We start from the raw sequence: 21,219 nt of genomic DNA on the forward strand, positions 1-21,219 counted from the left end.
AGTGGAGATTTCTGGATAAATTATTTCGAGGTGATTCCTCAGTTGTACAATACATTGTCGATTATTATAGATTATTATAGGTTAAATGACGGTATTTACAGACGAGTCTACTTCTTCAATCTTCGCAAACATAACCGACGGAATCGGGTATTTCAGACGAATCGAGATCGATCGAAGTTGGCCCGTCAAAATGGCCGAACGAGTAATTGCTCGCGCCAAAGACAGAACTCTCGTGTCCTCCTTCTTCTCACCGTCCATTATACGAACCAAGTTACGCCCAATCCCGGCAAAAATCCGCAGTCCCTCGGCTCGCGCTTTTATCCACGTGGAGCCTCAATTAACTATCGTAACGAGGCCAGAAAAAAAAAGATGGCCGTCGCCTTAAAGGTAAGTGGCTCGTGTCAGCGGTATAAAAAGATTCCCGAAAGGCGTTGCACGCGATAATAAATATCAATCAACGCGTGGAACGATGTCGGTAGTTTCTGACCTTCAAAATGTAAAAGGAATTGAGTCATCATGGCAACCGTCGTCTTCGTCGTCGTCGTCGTCGTCGTCGTCGCGCGTTTTCCCGGTGAACGTCGCGACGTTCGTTATTCGGCCGGGCGGCCGAAGGGGCTGGCCTATGGCGCCGATAAAAAAAGAAAAATTCGAAGCGTATTCTTGCACGGTAGATCGCAGAAACGCGGGTGCACGGGTGGCCACGAAGGGGCGCGCGGAGGGAGGCCGAGGGAGCGGGAAGGGGGTTCGTTGACCGTGAAATTGAAAAAGTTACCAAGGCCCTGGAACACCGAGAGTGTCGGCGTTGGCAGGAGGCGGCCATCGAGCTCTGTAATTTGCGTTCATAAAATCCCGCGGAGGGCTCGGCCGAAGGCCTGTCGAAGGGAATACCATTAGCCGGTCGTGAATTTATTTTCATTTGGTTACAAGAAAATTGCGCTGGTCCCCGTTCTAATTCTGCGCGCCATATCGTACGGACGAGACCCGGGGTATCGATAACTGTCCCTGTATATGGACTCTGGTTATTCCCAGCCGTGCACTCGGTGTCCTTGAGCCGGTGGTGCAATTTCAGGAGGGATGAAGGTTTAGGAGGAGATAATGAAGGAAAGGTTGTAGGAGATCGTTGCGGAGCGTGCTTCGAGTAGTTGAGTTGGAATTCGGGATAGTTATTTGTAATTATTGCCGGTAGAAGTAGAGTTGCATTAGCGATTGTTTTCTCAAGGGAACTTCTATTTAGCTGGTTGTAAAGCGAGATGTTTAGCGTGGAAACTCGCGACGTTCCATTTGCAAAGCTTTCATTTCCTAAAAGGAGAATATTAAGTAAATATCTACGAAACTGGAGAATACTAAAGACAAATCTACTTTGGAACAGACCAACTCAGAATAATCCTCAATGCCGAACATTTAAATCTTCCCAAAGGAAAATCCAAGATTCCCTATAACTCCCTCGCCCGAATAAATCCCAGCGAAGTGTCGCACCAACGTTCAACGCGGAATTCGCCGAAACACGTAAGAAACAGCCAGGAATCACCACGTGAAGTGTCTTTTTACGCATCGACGGTGGAACGTCAACGCGTTCTTGAATTTTTCAGACGCTCCCGTCGCGCGGGACGAAGATCGCGGCGTCGAGGGCCAGCGTAAGGGTAGTCCCTCCGGTAAAGGCTGATAGAAACGGCCCCGTATGACGCACGTAACGCGGACAGGACCGGCACGGAGCGACGGGGGCGGAAGCGGGGGCAGGATGGCACGCGAGGGGCGACAGAGGAGGATTAGGGCGGGCGCCGATCGGCGCGGGGGCGGCCGGGAAAGGGGGACGGGATGAATTTGCGCCGTGTCGGCCGCGCAAGGGTGCAACGACGCCGACGCAGGGTCCACGGGAACCCGGAACCGCGGCCGGGATGCCCGCACCCCATTTCGATTCGATTCGAGAGGTGAAGACACTTTTACTTATGTCTGGCCACTTGTTCCGAACCAATCCGCCTCGGTGTACACCATAAACTTTTGCTTTTTGCGACGACTTCGTGTTCCAAGGATCAACGGGGCTTCCGGCCGCACCAGTTCCACCGGCCGACGTCGAAGACCACGGCGAACATCGATCCCGGAGGGTGAGTGTTGTAAAATTCACGTTTTCCTATCGCGAGGCTTGTACTGTCTGGGGTTGGAATATGGTTGTGTGTCTGCTGAATGCATGGAGTCTTTTGTCGGTTGCGAGGGTGCGGTTCGAACGAGCGAACGAGGACTTTGCGCGGCGTGGCGGTTGTTACTTGCCGACGGTACAGCGACCGATCGGCTGTGACAGGATTCTTTTGATCGGTTATCCCGTATTGAACACGTAGGTTGATGTTTATGAACGTTGGATCGAAGACGGTGTGAACGATGAATTTGGGAGTTCGGTGGAAAGGGATTTTGAGAGTGAGATTTTATTTATTTATCGCGATCGAAGGCAGTATCAGTGTGGAGATGTAATAGATGAATAGAGTATGGACGTTACTGTTTTATATATTTTTTGAGAAGAAGAAGGTTAATGTTAATGGAAGGTTCTCTAAAAATACGTTTCGCCGTTAGTGTGTTTCAAGGAGCCGAAATGAAGACCTTACAGTGTGTACTATAATTCATAGCACTCGTGAAAATGTGTTTACGCGTAGTCGAGTTTAGAAATTGCCTTCGTCGAGTTGTATAGTTCAAAGATTGACTCGCCGGTGCCATGATTTTCCGCTGTGCACCGATCGTCGCACAAAAACTCACCTCTTTGTGTTTACGGGACCATGTGACTCGTTTCACGCGTGTCTCCGCCGAAATTTATGCAGCAATAAAAGGAAATTTGTTTGCCGCCAAAATTTGTGGACAGTAAACGGCGCAGGGTACTCGGCGGAGCGTGTCCGGTGATTTTTAAACACCCCGCCGTTACATTTATATTTTTCGCGCGAAATATTGCTCACTTTCCCGGTGTCTACCGATCGCGCTCAAGGTCACGCGGAAATTTATTCGGCCGTTAATTCGCTCTTATCCTCCAGTATTGAGGCAGTTCGTATTAAAATCGCGATCGTAACCGGCGTCAATTGGTCGTAACGATAATAAGATGATAAATCGCGGCAATTTTAATGATATGTGTAACATTCATCGGAATCAGATTATCATTGCGGCGATGCGTTGCGAGGATGGTGCGGCGAACACTCGTAATTATGAATAACTATGTTAACGATAATTTCAGTTCAGCTCCGAGAAACTCGTGCAAACAGTTCAACCGTTGCCCTGCATCGTACAAGAATTTATTCGGTTTTAATGAGCCGATGGTAAAAATCAAACGAAGAACGTATTATATGGATCCTATGCAAACTGCAACGAATCCCTTAACAATGTCGCTATCGTTTTAACGACGGTAGCAAGTAATTAACACACATATCTTCGCTTTCTCTCAGTTTGCTGTTCTATTTTGTAATCAGAATTAATCACTAGCGTTATCTACAATTACATTCAACTGTATCATTTAATCATTCAAAGCGAACGAATGATGAGGTTATATGTTCCACAATAAATTATTCCATTCACGGCAATAGGCAGTTTTATATTCTGAAAATGATCACGAATGACTCTTATAACTACACGGTATAATATACTCATACAAACAGTATTAATCCTTTCCACGCCGTAGGCTTTCGATATTTAAGAAGTTCAATATTTAATATTAACCTTTTACTTCAAAATTATTCTCTACACTTCGTCACAAAATATTCCGAGTGTTACTAGAGAACTTTTCAAAAACCCGACCGAAAGATGTCGAGCTATTCTATTCTATTTTCACGTAAAAGAATTCTAAATAGCGCGATCGTTCTATTTTTCCATTTATAAGCAGGCAATAACAAAACTAAATAATTAGGAGAAAGTGGGGTGAATAAATTTCATTTGATTCTACGAACCGACAGGCATTTCTAGGCACTATACCAGAGAATCGCGATCGCGCTGCTTGCCATTCGAGCGGTTAAATTAGATAGCCGTATAAAGCCGAAACGTTATAATTATTTCGGAACAGCGCGCCTTTCACGGTTGATCCGACCGCAATATTCAAACGTTGTCGTTGGGCCGTGAGCGAGCTTCATAACCGACGTTAATGGGTCGAATATCGTAACGCCGTTTAACTGTATGCATCAGTGGCCGTCGCGGTAAAATAAAGCGACAACTCGCGTCGCGTCGCTCGGAACTATCGCCGAAACACGGCCGTTGTCGGACAACCCCGTTTTCCATTACGCCGGTCGTCGCCGAACGACCAAGCAGATGATTACAGAAGTTAAACGGGGTGTCCAACTGCCTTTTCCATAATCGCCACGCGTATCGCCACGCTCCGATCTACCGAAACACCTAAACACCGCTCGTTAAACCTTTATACATTTCGTCAGGTGCCGGCATGCGAGCCGGCCATCTTTGTTTCTTCTCGATGATTGAGACGCGAGCTGCATGAGCCACCGTGTCAACGAATCATTCCCGTAGGTGGTCATTTTTGGTTGCACCATGAAATTCTGCGAGGGAAATGGGAAGTTAGATTCAATCAACGGGAGTTGGACATTGTTTCTGAGATTCATATTTAACAGTCGTGTATTTGTGTATTTTTTTATAGTAATTGTAGAAATTCCGTACTTCTTCCTTCGACTACTTATTCTTTTCAGAGATTAGATTGTGGTGTAGAAATATTAGACAGATGTGTGCTCTGGAAGTTGAATTTCTTAGGAAGTAAGTGTTGAGATGATCTATCACTTCATTCGAATTATTGTTAGAAGCTGTGTATCAGCAGTCTGATCACCATAGGTTTATTCTGATTCGAAGCAAAAGTTGACCCCAGATAGAAAGTTATATATAGTGATAGTACAAGTGTTAAGATCTGTTGGACAACAATGGTAAAATCGAGTATTGAACAAGAATGACGATATTCAAGGGACTGACACGATTTGGCTAACTTTCATATTGCAGTAATCACGCAGAATGCAGCGTAGGTTTGAGCAGTCGAGGAAGGATGAACCCCAGACAGTGACGAATCACCTGTTAATACTATTACCAAGATTATACGAGTCAGAGTTAGTGGGACTGTTAAAAATACCGCGTCGGTAGCCGTGAACATGTACTTAATACCGCCTTTATCGATTCATCTATACAGTTATACTGCCCAATAATTCCTTGTAAAAACCAAACGACCTATTTAATTATTGCCATACAGCAAACATGTCACAACAGGTGCTTTAAACTCGCGACGTTCGGTTGTTTCCCTTCGAATAGCGAGCTCGTCGCCGTACCCGGCCGCCATTCGGCGTTTAAACGAAAGAAACGCCGCGTCGAAGTTCCCAGGAGTGACGGACGCACATCGTTATCTTTTACAATGACAATAACACCGATCCTAGCACCTGTCGTGTTGCAGTCACGATTGTCGAATAGACCCGATTGCGAACAGCGACGTTTCTTACCGTAAAAACGATGTTATTATATAAATAAGAATAACCTTAGGTTGATATCGAATTCACAACAGTTTTGGCCCCTTAAAATTTCATGTTTGATTCGAATTTCAATTCTCGAAAGTTCAAGCCTTCAAATTTAAGGAACAATAAAATTTACCTTTGTTCGAAGAATTTTCTTAACGTAGACAAAATTAATGAATATAATGATTACTTCGTTCGTTCGCGAGACTTTATAATAATAAATTGTAGTGATTTTTTATATATAACATTCAAATTGTACTGTTCTGAATTTGTAATCGGCTCATCCGTTATTAATAGGATAATTTAAACGATTTTCACTTATGAGCATTCGATTGTCAGGAAATTTCTCAATGTTTCGAGGTCCCAGATAAATGGTTGGCACATTTTGTCTCAAAGAAGTGGGTCGTTTCACCAGGAAGCCCAGTTTTCACTTTTCGCTGGCCGGATTGCGGCAATTCAGACCGCAATTTTTTCATCGAATTTTTTTCGACGAAGGCGGAAGCATGTTCGAAACTCGTCCAAATTTCCTACAAGGTCATCCTTATTCTATCGGGCTCCCTTGATCCGTGACGGTTTCCGGCAACACTTCGACCGCAATCCTTTTCCGAAATCTGTAGGTAGCCGGTTTTGCGTTCAACCCTACGGTGCTATCGCCCCGAAACGCTTTAGCGGTCATTTCGGGGATGGGGGTAATTCAGGAAGACCTTGGAACAGTATGTCTAGTGTTGTATTTCGAGGTGTTGTAACTTTCTAAAAAGATCTGGTCGGCTTTTGATTTTCCTTTTGAGAAGATCGCTAATCCTTTGGAGCTTTAATGGTGCTAAGAAACTTAACTGTGGGGATTAGTGTAAAGACGTCTTTTGGTATTGGTTTTCAATGTTTAGTTTGAATGGGAAAGGTGGTAGCTTATTTGTAAAGTTACCGCACTGATCTTGCGATTAAATCACTACTTAATATCTCAGATTAATCAAATTTATCCAACTAAACTTTGAAACTGATGAATAAATAATTTTCCAGTGAGTCAACGAAAAGACAAAAAGATACGAATGACGTTAAAACTGTTTTAAGATCGAAGATATTAACGCTCTTTGATTAAATTCGATTTGACTTCTTGATTCAATTTAATTCCCTGACTTCGAGCTCCGTTTACAAAACAAGCGATTGTCTGCGATTCGTATTTCGAAAGCTGATATTGTTGACAGATCAAGGACCATAAAGTTGTCGCATAAGCGAAAGGGGTTCAAAGAATCATCGATGAAAGCGCATAAATCGAAAGACGGTTTCCGACGTGAAAGAAACGGCACGTGCTCATTATGCCGAGGCACCAATGACAGGTGGGCGTCAAATTTGAATAGCAGGTGGAAAAGAAGGAAGTGCCGAAAGCGTCGCGGTTCCCATTGTGTGCGGACAGGGTTGCGTGCGACGGCAATAATGAAGTCGCGCGCTTATGTTAATTGAGAAGTTAAATAGGAATAGGCGCATTAAGCTCGCTGGTTGCGCAGCTCTGTGAAGGTGCAGTTTAATGTTCGTTTGGTTACGCGATAAGTACTCGCCAGGTGATAATCTAGCGTCTTAAATCAGCCCGTTCATATTTCACGTCTCGTTTTTGCGTGATGCGTCGCGGATCGTTGTTTCATCCCGCTAGAATCCGACCGTTCGCCAATTTTTCTGTCGTTCGTCGGTTTACAGTACACACACGTGCCGTTGTAACCGAAAAATTCGAGAAAAACTGAAATGTAAACTGTTCCCTCTCTACAACATTATTATTTCCAAAATTACGATTCTCAGAATCGCCATAGAATGTACGAGTTTTCAAAGCACCACTATTACAGATCATAAAACCGAGGAAACATTGATGTCACGATTCTCACCAAAATTTTACAAAGAATCTTTCAATACTCCTCCGAAAAGTTAATAAAGTTCCAATCAATTTTGTAAACTGTAAATCTAATTACTAAACGTTTAAACGTTGAACTTTTAAAAAGATAATCCATTGTATAAGAGTTACCATGTCGACTGTCTTCCCCGAGCTAAGCCGAAAACGCGAAAATATGTCGGAACGACGCTATTATTATCCGACGAATTTAAAAAAAGCCAACCGTTGGCTATTCCCTCGCGAAGTTACCATTCCGCGGGACATCAAAGGGCTGAAAAGGTAGCGAAGGGGTTGCGTTGATCAAACAATTCCACGGTTCAATGCGACGCCTCGAAAAGATCCGGTGTCACGGCCCCCGACGCGAAATGTTTGACGCGGTGTTTAATAGATCGTAAAGGCCGTTTGAGTATCACGATAAATATAACAACTCTCGGTGTTTGAGTCTTAACGTTTCACGCTTGACCGCCCCGACGTGATACCGAATAATTCGACTGGGCCCATAGGTCCGCGGATGTTTCTGCGAAAAAAACCGCGCGCTGGATACCAACGCCTCCATTCGGAACGCTGTCCGTTTGCGGCGAATTGATTTATCGGCGATCATTCAGATTTTTTCGCGACCGGCTTTCCGCGTTTCTAACGGCGTAACCATTTCAATCGATTGCCTTGATACGTCGAGCGCCTCGCAGCTGCAGCGATGAGTCAGTCCTCCATTCCACACCTGAATCGGCGAAATGTCGGCATTCCCCGCTTTCTGGAAGCGCCTATTTCTCGCCGCGCAAGTAGTTCGACCTGCCAAATGATTCTAGCTTTCGTAGTTCATTAACGGTGTCACACAGGAGAAAATGATTTGAGAGAGTAATGTTTCCTGTCTATCGAATAAGGGCGCGGATATACGAGAAGATCATTGTATTGAAACTCTCGCGTTCTATAAATATATTGATATTTCCTATCGATTTACATTCAGAATTGATATAGTCTGAATTATGCAGTAACTCTAGATCTTCAGAGACGTTTAAGATAATATAAAGTACCACTATTAACTCCGGAACAAGAAGAAAAAGTGGCGGATTTGAATAATTCCCTTCCGTCCCGATCCATCTTGATCATTAAACGTAAAGTACGAAACCGTCTGCAGCCTCCTTTGCAATCCAAAGTATCATTTATAGCCGCGATTACTGTGTACAGCTTCACCCGGCGCGTTTCAATATCCCATAAACAAAAATTGAAACAACTCGCTGAATACGATTAAGCAAAAAAGGGGCCGCGAGGACGACTCCATTAGCAGCCGTTGAATAAAATCATTCGACGCGCCAGCCTTATCACGCTTCGAACTCGAATGCGCGCGGACGGATAACCCGGGATCCTCCGAATTCCTCGCGTTCCCGCTTCGAGCTTACGCCTCATCAAGAAAAAAAGAACCGAACGAGAAAAAATAAATAAAACGGTACAAGCATTCTAGAAGATCAAACGGAGTATTTGAAGAGGCCGGAGGAGGTTTAGCATAATGTTAATCCGTCGCTTCCCGCCACGGGGGTGCATAATCTCGGCAAATTGAGGCGGCTCGCCTCGCGTCCAAGCTTTCTTCGGGCATAACTCACGACGACACGCAAACGTCGTGAATTTCAATCTTTAAGGCCGTTTAATGCCCGCTTAAAAAAGCACAACGATCGGCCACTTGTAAATTATGCTGTACCGACGCGGGGCTGCCTGCGTGTTCGTGTTCCCTCCGTGTGTTCGTGCCAGGACGAGACCGGGTAGGGGCAGAAAGGGGTTGGAGGGGGGAGTGCCGGTCGGGACCCGGGCTTTGGCTGGCTCCGAGAGATCGATTCGGTTCCCAGCGCGAGGTATAACCTCCGCAGCCTGCTCTCCTGTACCGTCGGCTACCCCCTCCTCTTCCACGAATCTCCCTTTTTCTCTCTCCTCCCGGTATATGACCGCTCCCGGCGAACCCGACACGTTCCTTTCGTCCACCCGATCTTTTTCCAGAAATAGACGAGCATTATTTCGTGGGACATGAACGCTCTTGAAAGGGAACCGCGGCGGAATGGCAATAAGAATGGTTACAATCTTCAATGAACGATTTTGGTCGTTGTACTAGATTGTTGTGGATGGAGGAGGGTTTTGTGGAGATTTGTACTAGAGAAATGTAGGGGATGTTTGGCTTCTTAGGGGTTGATTTGAATTGTGAAGCTGTATTCAATTTTGGAGCTTAGGAGGAATAAGGGTGGCTTTTCGGGCGCGTTCGATTAATTTGTAGTGCTAGAGTTTGATAGATGTTTAGCTACTATTTTAGGGGTTGCTAGGGAGTTGTAAGTTTTTGTTTTTCAGTTTCTGCGTTTAGGAAGGAGTCCTTTGGTGTTAGTCAATTCGAGTAATTTAGAAAATGTAGAGTCTAGGAATTAATCGTTTATTCTCTTAAGGGTTGTTTCTAGGTTCAGATCAAATGAAATACTAATTTTTGATTTGATGAAAAAGTCTGAGAAATTCCTGGAGCCCTGTTGAAGATTGAAAGAAGATACTAAAGAATAATTCTTGCTTCAGTGAAGATATTATTTCTCTGAAAAATGTTCTTTCACTCCGAGAATTTTAAATAAACAGATACGCTATAAATTCATTAAGATTCATGGTCTACGTAACAACAACTATCAGAACGCGATGTTAATGGATAAGTTAGATACAAGCGGGTTTCCTACACGAATCGAAAGGAAATTTGTTTAATAGCGAGGGGATACTGCGGAACGGAGTGTTTTAATGATACGCGTGGAGCTCGTATAGCCGGGCTGCACAACTGGATACGTAGGCGCGGCTCGTGACATGAGACAGAACTGGCTCGTATTTTATTCCGAGTGTCAAACCCCTTGCGAGCTCGAACTCTGCGTGAGAGCGTTCTGTCCGCCCGAAAAGGGGATAGAGGAGAAAAAAGAAGCGGCGTGTATCGGCGATGGCGCGAACAATAAAACCAGCCAGGAATGGAGGATCAAGAAATGATGCTCGTCTCGGCGTGGCTGATTCCGTATTAAAAATAGAACGGACACTGTACCGCCGACCACGTATCTGCAATTCGAAATAACGTTCAACAACTCTCCATTGCACCGTTTCAAATAATAATAAATTATCTCCAACGAAATCCACTCGGTTTCAATGGATACTTTTACATTCTATGTTTCAGTGAATTTTACTGGAAACTTAAAAAAGATTTTTGTTTAGATACCTTCAAGACATGTTGGAGACTTTACATTTTGAGAAAGTGTATGTGCTTGTTTGGAAGGAAATATTTTTAAAAACGAAATTGATGACAGAATTATGGATTCCTTTCTTTCGGTTAGGACTGTGGACTTTAATGGCGGTGGTGGTTCATGTCAGCTCTGTAGAAACCACACCCCATGAACCAGAGAATGTCCGCGTCCTCTTTGACTTTAAGGGTTGGGTCGGTGATTTTTAAGAGCCTCGAGGGTTGTTCGGAAACAGGTTCGACCTTTTTTGAAATCAGTCGAGCGTGGAAAAGAATAGCCACTCCAATCATGGGTGTCCGCTTTTCAGAGCGTCGGGTTTCGTGGGGATTCGAACAAATTTTAATGGCGGCCGCTTGGAGGGTTCCACTTGTACGTTTTAAGAACGTAATAACGCGTATTAATGCTCTTATGTTACAAAATGTTAGTTTTATTGAATATTCGCTCATTAAAGTGCACTTTTCGGTAAAGTGTCACAACCGTGCGTTTTTATGGGTTATTTCTTAATTCTTATGCCACCGGGTGCGACTTACGTCATGCATATGATTGTTTCTTGCCTCTGAATGTCTCGAGAAATTCATATTGTCGTCTACTGATTGGAAATAAGTGAAATTAAGCAGAAATTCGTTTCTCATATTAATTGTTTCCTTAGATTACAAACCTGCAACACTTTCAAGCCACCAAATAAAAAATAACCCTACACTCGATCTAATTCTTAAATAGTTACCGAACATCCTCTTCAAACTTCCAAAAACTCCAATTCTCTTATATCCATTCTACCCTAACTCCGGCACACAGCATCCCCATGTAAGTAGATAGACCCAGTCAAACACCCAAAATAAAATTTTCTAAAAATATTCCCCACGTTTCAAAGCTCAGCGCATTTCATTTCAAAATCAAGAATTCCACGACTCTAAACATAACAAAATCCCATTATAAATAAAATAAATACACCTACAAGACTCTATCCCAAAGTGAAACGAGAAATTCCCAAAAAATTCACACGCGCATCCCCTATCAATAATTCCAGCGTCTCATTCGTCGATCTTTCCGGTCCACCCGTTAGACAGTGTCGGCCGTGGCAGGATCGCGGTGGTAGGGGGTTCCGGTGGGTCGTCGCGGCGCGCCGAAGCAAAAGGTTGCTGGACCAGGAACCAGAACGGTGGGGGTACGATGGTCCACTGGTGGGGGACGAAGCGGATCCAAACGGTTCCATGGTTCCCGGCTCGAGAGAGGGGGGTAAAGCTCAGCAATCGCGTTAGTCAGCGGTGCTGCTGGTAGGGGTTGAAGGGTGGGGCGAGCAATCTGCGCGGTCGAACAACTGGTTCAGTGCGCGGCACGTCCCATCCAGAAACCATGAGCCCGGTTTCACCAACGTGGTCCATTGTTATGCGGTCGAAAAGTAGCGGCGGAGTACATTGTCGGCGTTACGCAGGCGCGCACCTTTTCCTTTTGTGATTCCCGGCGCGTTCACGGTGGACACTGTCCCTTGGACCGGCGTTCCCTTTTTTCCCGCGCCGATCCGAAAACTCTCGCCCCCCTCGAGGATTTCGGCGCTGGCTCTCTTTCCCATGGTCTCCTCTCTCCCTCTCGCCCCCACTTTCTTTCTCCCACCCCATTTTTTCACCGTCTCTGTTGGTCGTTCGCCGGGTTTCCACTATCCGAAGCTTCTCTGTCCAACACGAGCGTCGGAACCGTGTGCCGTTCCCGCTGGATAAGATCCAGTTCGGTTTTCGGGTTTTGCGAGTGAGTGCCGGGAAAGTTGTCCGACAGTGATAGCGACATGGAGAGGTGGTCGCACGATAGCGCGGACGATAGCGTCGCTCGCCGCGTTATGTAGGGCTCGGACGAACCCATCGGTTGACAATTGTTCCCTTCGTCCCTTCTCGTGAAATGGCCGGGACGGAAGTGTGAGTGAGAGCCCACGCTGTTCGCGGTGTTGATGCATGTCCGCTGCAGGTCTTCGTGGATGATCGACTCAGGATTCCGGTCTTCGAGGCGCTTGCCGAGGATTCGGCGAAGAATCGTGTGCTGAGGTAACGCATTTTTGTTTGGGTAAGATTCGGAAATTGGGGTTGCCGGGATCTCGATTCCCGTTGGAGTAGCAATGTTTGTTAGCTGTGACGGGATGCAGGATTCAATGATAGTCGATGCATTCGTGTGATAATAGGTTCGTTCGATATGTTGATGGATTTAGAAAGCTCTGTAAAGTGTAGCTATTAAATTCTTAATGGTGAAAATTGCGATTTTAATCGTTATTTGTCGAGGAAAGAAGAAGTTGTTAAGATCACTGGGTTGGAGTAAATTGAGGAACATCCTCTGCAGATGGCGATATTTTGCTATATTCCTTACTTTGAAACTAATTTGTTGCCAATAATCTATTAATTCCTGTGCTATAAAAACAGATAAAGCTTTAATACTCTTACGAAATTGCTGCAATCTTGGAGTGCCTCCAATTTTTAAATCATATTCCTATAAGACGATATCTACCGAAACTCTAGCGAACATATAAAGTCACAGTGAAATGAGTTATAATGGATCAGCCATCCTCAAGGGGCTGGTGACTAAAGGTATATTTAAATAGATCATTCACATCTAGGTCCGAAATAAATTTTGCATTAACTAGAAACAACACTTCAACACTGTCACACTGGCATAGTCGAAACGGAACCTGGCGATCGTTCAAAGTCGCCGCGAGGATCGTCGAACCGTTGACAAACGTCGGCTCGCCGACAGAGCGTACAGCGCCACGTGTCCCCTTCATAAAATGTAATCGTATCATTAACGAACAGGCCGTTAATAATTTATACGAAGGTGCGAATTCTAACGCTAACAACAGCGGATGTACCCACAGCGAAGGAAGGTCGAGACTAAGATTGACCGATCCCAAAGCGTGGCCGGCCGCTGCACCCAGGCGTTAGGCTTTCTCATTAGAACGTTTGCCTTAGCAATTAGGGGACAGTTCCGGAGATAGGATAGAGTCACTGTGCAAACTATCGCCGGATCTCTATACATAACGGAACGTGCTTTTTCCACGATCCATCGCGCGCGTCTCTCACGCAACGCCGAGCCTGTGTCTTTTCGAAAACGTGTCGTCAGACCGGAAGTGCCTTCTCCGTTTCACAGCCCCCTCACTGTATAATTTGTTTCAATAACCGTTAGTGCTTCCGGTACAATCAATAATGATCGATCTTCCAACATCGGGAAATTATGTTATTTACACATTTAGCTGGACTTGTCATTAGGATTTTATTGGTGAAAGATAAAAAGGAAAATAGAAATTTTTCGTGTATAGTAATGGTTTCGTAAGCAACGCTTTACGCACAACATCGAGCACAATTATCGAGGTTAATGGAAAATAAAGAGATTAAATAAATTATTTTTTCACCGGCAAGATTTATGACCCGCCGAAGCTTCTAAAAGGAATTACCATGGATTATTCAACAAATGAATATAATGTGTATGGTTAACAACCTCGCAACCGACGCGGCATAAAACAATAAACGAGAAAGAACAGGGAAAAACGAAGAGGCAATCTCTCGATACTTTCGATTTTTTTGCACCGAAACTACTGGAAACCTTGAACTGCGTACGCCATTAATCGCGCGAACGTAAGTTAATGTTTTAACGAGCGGTGCGCGCCCGTGAGTGTATGTATATACAGGTGCATCGAAAAAGAAACAAGAAACGAGCGCCCCGCGATAAAAAAATGCCTTAACGCAATTCCGAAACTGGTTCTCCGTCGTACGTAACACTTTCTCATGATAATTATGACCGGCTAAATATGTAATTATCATTCCGCATTACGCAAGACGAACTCGATCGTCCGCGACAGGATTTACGGCCCTAGCGGACCGTTCTTGGTGCCAGCGACGCGAAATTCGCAATAATAATTAATCGATGCGAGCGAGAAAAGGAAAAGGCGATATCGTTTGACCTTCCCCGACGGAATTGCCGTCCAGGAGGCCCCAACGGTCCGAGGCGAACGCGCTTGGTCGCCTATCCCGGAATTTTATTGCTCCGTGACGTCAACCCGTTGCTTCTGCTTATCGCGAGAACCGTATCTTCGTTTCTTCTTCTTCTTCTCCTTCTTTTCCACCTTCTTTTTCTTTCATCCTTTTCTTCTTCGTCGCTGCTTCTCGTTTCACTAGCGGCTAGCTGGCGAACACCAGAGCCTCGTTATCAAACGGCCACGATAGATTTGGCGGGCAGCGAGCATTTAAACCGGAATGCATGAAATCTTTATTGCCTCGGCCGCGGTGCAATAAATGATGCACTGCTTCGTGACGGAAATTATCTTCGATCGTTACACGCGAGCCCAACAGATACGCCGTTCGATGACTGTGCCCGGTTGCTAGCGGAGGTTCTGCCTTCCTCCCTTTCACCCTGCTCGCCCCTCACGTTGCCTTTCGAAACCGATAATATTTGTTATCGGTGAACACGGCTGGCTATACCTGCACGGTGTATTCATAAATGCTACAACCGATAGCGGTTGGCTTTCATATCTTATTGCTTCGTAGGGATGGTTGTGCGGCGAGCACTCGACCGCCATTTTGGTACCGGTGTTTCTTTTCGGAGATCTTCTTTGGTGATTGTTTCTAGCGCATCCTGCTGTAGGTTTTACGGCCTTGAAGCGTTCGGATGTAATTTAATATGGGATTTGTGGATGATGGCTGGGAAAGGGGAACAAACTGTTATATGAGGGTATTAACGATTTTCTTGTATCTTTGAATTCTCTCTTTGTTGCGTTAATCGTTGGATCGTGTTCCTTTCAGTGTAGGAAACTTCAAATTAAGATTCTTCTTTTTGTGCTGGATATAGTGCGACTTGATCGTATGTTGTTGCGATAGAAATAGATGCACAATAGGTTTATAGAAGTCAGTAATGAGCGTTATAGGGGTAGCTGATCCGCAGCTTGCCCACTTCCAGGGCATCTCTCTAAAACGTTAACCATCATTTGTGTCTCCTTTTCGGCTAAAATGTCATATCTCTTGACATACGACCTTCTCAATTGTCGTAGGAAAGTGGCATTGTGTCGGTAATACGATAAACACAGAACCATGACTGTCAAGGGCAATTAGGCTTTCACATACCATACGAAATGAAGAATGGAGGTCAAACGGTACGTTCTTTTCTCTAAATAATACGCGTAGCCTGGTCATTTGCCTTGAACTTAATTTTCTCAAAAAGCACTTTGAATTTTATTAAAACGACTCCTTGAGCAATTGGTTTCGTTCCTCAAGAAAGTATTTACTACAGATCTACAGTTAGGTTTACCCCGAAGGTTGAGTACAGGTGAACACGATCTTCTACTTCTGCGCGAAGGAATCGCTTACAAGCGTTCATATTTATAAAATTCAGCTTGAAATCTTCATCGCCGAGTTCGCGTTTATGCTCTAAGGTAAGGGGTTAGGGGCATGCCATACGAAAGTTACGTGCGCGAGCAAAATGACTTCTCCGCAAATTGTTTACTCAGCTATTTTTCCGACGTTAAGTGGCCGGATGATTTGTGTATATACGCGGGTCCCGTTTAGTATTGGTAATATATTTGTAGCCTCAATCTCCTATAGGGTCATTCGCGGGGATTTAAAGTCAATAATCTTGTTACAACTCACTACCGTTCACTTTTAAGAGAACGGTATACATAACTCCGTGGGTAAGAGACACGATAAACCTTAAGTGTCGGTTTGCACGGTAATTCCTTCGTCCGTAACCATTATGAACGGTCGTTATCGCATTACCTATTGACCTTATGAACAGGTGAACGATGATTCTTGTTTCTCGTTCGCGAAACTCGAGTGTCGCGTAAATGGAACACAACAATGCAGGGCGTGTTGCGTCACGAGAACGTTTTTATTTCCCGCGGCAGGCCGCAACCATGTTCAAATATATTACTGGAACTAACTAGCACCATTGAATCCGTTAGCATGATTAGAGTCTGTCGGTACGTTTAAAATATATTAGAATTCGTTCCGCAACAAATCTTTCTGTATTGATTTAGATAAAGTGTACACAATTTTATTTTCTCCGTGAATAGCTGTTACGTATATCTTTCGTGAATACTGTCATTAAAAGATAATAATTTTAACATGTCCCGGGAGCAAAATTTATTATAATACAGCTTCAAGCGCAATCCTACAAATCAACTCGAAATGCGTCTCAATATCTCCAACGGCTACTTGTTTATAAAATATTGAAACTATCTATTTTTGTTGCAGCCGCTTTGCATAATACCATTACCCAAATTATTCACGGACAGCCTGAAAATATAATTGGACTTTCGGTGGACTGCGCGTCCTATTAAGTGTAATGTACCGCGTGTCCGTTCATGGCGTACCTTTTCTACTTAATGAGACGCAGAATGCACGCGCTACACACGATAGTTCCGACGTCGTACGAGTTTAATTACCGGCTAGAGCTCTCGGGGTAGTTCTTTCAGGAGCAATTTGAAATTTATTAACGATCAGCTGCGGTTGTCCCAGCCAACAGGGACAGGGTTAAACGCGGAACGCCTTTTGGGAACGTTGTGAATGAATTAAGTATTGACTGAGCAAATGCAGTCGTCGATACTTAAAGTTTACGACTGTTTTCCTTTGCGTTTAGGATGCACGAAACGCCACGGTTTGCGTAAGGATCTTTCGGCTTCGACTTTTACGGCGGACGACAAACAGGTATATTACTTGCCCACATAGTTCACACACCGGGAGTTCATGATTTTATGAATCCGAAGCTGTGTTGTCAGGCCTACTGTTACACCTTTAATTGCTCGTAAATCCTATATACGAGACAATTAATCTGTATGTGTAACATTTCCTCATAAAACGGGATATTAGCGCTAGAAGAATAGTATGTAAACTCGGAGATTAAGTGCTCCTCATGAATTATGCATAATAAATCAGGGAACAACAATCACAGTTGGTCACTTTCCTCTACAATATGACGAATCTTATTATGTTTACATTTATAATGACACGGCTAATTGCTGTCGAGTAAAAACTGTAGGCCGCTGTGAAAACAAAAAGCGCTCCTATGTATATTGTTTTATTGAATCGAATAGCACGTAACTTTCTTCACGGTGGATGGAGTTTATAGAGTACCTAACCTTTATGTAAAAGTTCATAAACAGTATGTTTGTTTATCATCGTAAAAGTTCTTTGTAATAATCATGAAAATTTTCTTAATATCTTAAATACGAAAGGTAAAATAGTTACATACCGAATACAAGGTGTCGACAAAATATTCACTGATGTCCAGCAGCATTCACATGGTGACCTGCTATTAAAGTCTGTTAAATATTTGTTCTATACAACACCAATATTGCTGCGAAGTTCATTTATAAATCGATAACTTACATTATTCGGTTAAAAGCATCGAGACGGTTGAAACAGCGAAGGGAATCAGTGATGTGCTATGGTGACGGCCATGTTGAAATCCATGATGGCTGCCCTTATTTTTCGTTATGGCGTAATGGCAGTCCCGCCAATAGCTTTCGCGATGGTTTGGCTGCGGATCCCTTCCACCAACCAATTATTCCTCCAGCGGTGAATCCCACTCTTGGATCTCGTATCCCCACTTTCATTCTTGCCCGCCAATGATCCACTCGTGGCGGCCATCATGGATCCTATGCGCGCGCATACGGTGTCCGTTGTCCCGGGAAGGTGTCCGTTGTACGGTGCGAGGGTGTGCTTAAAAGTTTTAAAAGAAACAAGTTGCGTGTAAGTTTGTTTTATACTGGAAAAGCTGTTTTGATGAGCGTAATGACCCGAGTTTCGATGGAGTTGAGGAAGATGGATGACAGGTAACATTGCACAAACATTTTGAAATAATTGCCCGACATCGTTTGCTTATACACTCGTCCATATAACCATCATGGCGAAGGAAAGTTTTATGAGAGAAATATAGTATTACGCATGCAATGATTGAGTAGGTGTTGAAATTTCTATATTTATATATCTTTAATGATTTCTTTATATATAGTATTAACTACTTACATAAAGTGTACCGATTATTCACGAGTGTTTTAATGAAACGCAAATGTCACTTATAACCTCCCTTTTTCGTAAGATTCCGTGGCATTTTTGGTGGGAATTTTTCTGTCGATATTACAGATTTCTGAGATACCGATGAGAAATAGTTTACAGTTAAACACGAAGTTATTGTGGATTACTTATACTATCTATTCAAATTTTTATTTTGATATTTCTATTAAGAAACTAGTGATTCGCGAGTTTTCAACTCGTGAGACATGTTAATATTACCTGCGTTTGATATATCATTATCGTCAATTGGTTTATAATTATTTTGATTAGAAGATAGACGTGTTTTATTGTTTAGAATATGTACTTTGCGATGAATACCTGAATTCATTAGTAACAGGCAGAAATTATTATGTATTGCAGTATCTATCCAGAAATACTTAGCCACTTTTAAATTATTGACTGTCGGAATAAAAATTCGTAATTCCCGCTTTAATTCAATGATGGTAAGGTAGGGAGAATTTCCAGTGTGCCTGTATCGACAACAGTAAAAACCTTGATACCGACTGTACCGTCAAGGATAGTTACAGCGTCTGCCGCTAGTTGTGCTAGGGGAAAATCGTACGAATTCTCTTATCAATTCCAACATACATTTTTAAAATTTGTCACCAATTAAATTAATAACGTTCATCAAATGATTCTACTTAGACAGTTCAAATCAATGTGGATTTTCACGGTTTCAAAGATTCTAAAGAGAGTATACCTTCATGTGAACCATATTGAATCATTTTTGGAATCACTAATCCTTGTGCCATACATTTTTATTATTTAACTTTGGAATGACCTTGACCTGATGTTGTCAATTTATGAAGTGCATGATTTATTTTCAAACTGACTCGTTTCTTTTGATAATCATATTAAACATCAACGGTTTTTGTAGAGAAATATAAGTACATTTTATAGATATTTAAAAGTTAGTGATTCCTCAGTGATATAAATTTCATTTTCGAAGGGTTTACAAAAGATAAAGACACATTATATATTTTGCATCCCACTCCCCGTCGGATTCTAAGGCTGCATAGGCTTCAGCAGCGTTTCTCAGTGTTCAGCTATGCGAATATGTGTATATATTTATACACGCATACACACACTATAGGAGTAAAGAACGCGCCAGCCGCGCGGCCATCGATTTCTGGTTACTTTGAAGACGCATGCGTGCTCAGGCGCAGCTCTCCTCCATTTGCTTCTCTCGTTCCTTCATCCTATCCAATCTTCCTCCCACCAGACGCTCCTCCAACGAACTTCCTCTGTGCAATCAGCCGCTCCGGACTGAATTATGGTGCCCCTCGATGGTGTCCTGATCAGCGATTAGATGCATTGCAGGATTAAACTGTGAAACGGGATTGTTACGACCGTGGGAGCGTATCTGCGTTCGCAGATTTTAAAGGAAGCCGTATTACCGCGAATCATTTTTTACTGAATAGTGTCACAGAGAACAGATATCCAAACAATTAAAAACCGCCACTTCTTCGTTCTCTTAACTTCAAAACCGTTACCAAAGAACATCGCCATCGAAGCCGAAAATAATTAAATCTACAATGTACACAACAGTTGATCAGTAACATCAATGATTCACCGTCGCGACCGTGCTAAAACTCCGGGAAAAATGCGTAAAGCCCCAGCAACCCCATTCTACGTATCCACCCTCCGGAATTCGCATATTAAGTTCCAGCATCGACCCTGAAAATTCTGCAGAGTGCTTATTCAAACTAGCGACTCGGTCCGCCTCCACCTCCGACCGAATAACAGTAATCCCTGGCTATCCTGGGTATCTTTATTCACCCTCGCGGTTACCTCGCGGCTGGTCCAAGAGGAGAGAAGCTAGCCGACTGGTCTAGCGAGTGGAGTGGGACTCGGCCGAGGGATAGACGGAGAGGAGATGGGGAAAAGGAGAAAAGAAGATGGCAAGGAGGGAGAACGGGCAAACGGATGAGAGGGCGAGACAGCAGGATAGGTCGAGGCGAGTTTTATGAACGCGCAGAGATCTCCTCATCAGGCTCCCGCAGGATCCCGAATCCGACCTTGTGGGGGCTGGAAATTACAGAGAGAGAGAGAGGCTTAGATAGAGGGAGGGTGAACGGAATGGGAAGGATGGTAGCCAGCACACAAATGAGGCAGCTTGATTCCAATTATTCAGTAAATTAAATACGAGAGGGAGAGGCGGGCTTTACGGGCGTTCCCGCGAGGAGTTCCAGCGTTATTGTACCGAAGGGTTGCTTTTGATGGGGGCTGGCCGGTGGAAAGGGTTAAAGCCACACGCTGCCATTGTATCTTGTCACTGGGGTTCACAGGCCGAGCCCCTCTTATCTACAGTTAATACTCATCCCATGGGGCAGGAGGCAAGAGAGCGGATCCGTGCAACATTCTCTATCCAGGGGTGCACGTTTCGGGAACACCCTCGTCACAGGGACTTGCTTACGTGTAGTCGTGATGTTTAAAATTAAATGGTGCTCGAGGGTGGAGGAACTGAGCCCACCCTTTTCGTTCTCTGTAGGAGTTACCGTACTTTTATGCGGGATGCATGGCGGGCCTAGAGATTGAAATGCATAAAAAATGCGACCGAGGTGGAGAGGGTTGTTGGTAGGAGGGTTTAAAGGAAATGAAACTGTAGCCGGCGC

The 21,219-nt window shown here is 44.0% G+C and overlaps 2 protein-coding genes across 5 annotated transcripts in view; one reads left to right on the forward strand and one right to left on the reverse strand.

Annotated features, from left to right (window-relative positions):
• LOC116424221 (tektin-4-like) overlaps positions 1-18,046 on the reverse strand; it is a 51,245-nt gene extending 33,199 nt beyond the window's left edge. Inside the window, exons 1-2 of one of the 2 annotated variants that reach the window (XM_031970332.2) lie at positions 17,918-18,046; positions 17,781-17,837 (exon numbers count right to left, since the gene is read on the reverse strand). In XM_031970332.2, the coding sequence (XP_031826192.2) occupies positions 17,781-17,825 (45 nt within the window). In that variant the 5' untranslated portion in view covers positions 17,826-17,837; positions 17,918-18,046. Of the gene's footprint in view, positions 1-17,780; positions 17,841-17,917 lie in introns of both variants that reach the window. The other variant, XM_076367632.1, reaches the window with a different exon arrangement.
• A 166-nt stretch (positions 18,047-18,212) lies between these two features.
• Positions 18,213-21,219, forward strand: part of LOC116424229 (uncharacterized) — a 51,768-nt gene continuing 48,761 nt past the window's right edge. For 2 of the 3 annotated variants that reach the window (XM_076367629.1, XM_076367630.1), the window contains exon 1: positions 18,219-18,363. In XM_076367629.1, the coding sequence (XP_076223744.1) occupies positions 18,314-18,363 (50 nt within the window). In that variant the 5' untranslated portion in view covers positions 18,219-18,313. Of the gene's footprint in view, positions 18,364-21,219 lie in introns of all 3 variants that reach the window. The other variant, XM_076367631.1, reaches the window with a different exon arrangement.

The sequence above is a fragment of the Nomia melanderi genome, chromosome 5, assembly GCF_051020985.1.
Source record: "Nomia melanderi isolate GNS246 chromosome 5, iyNomMela1, whole genome shotgun sequence".
NCBI lineage: Eukaryota > Metazoa > Arthropoda > Insecta > Hymenoptera > Halictidae > Nomia > Nomia melanderi.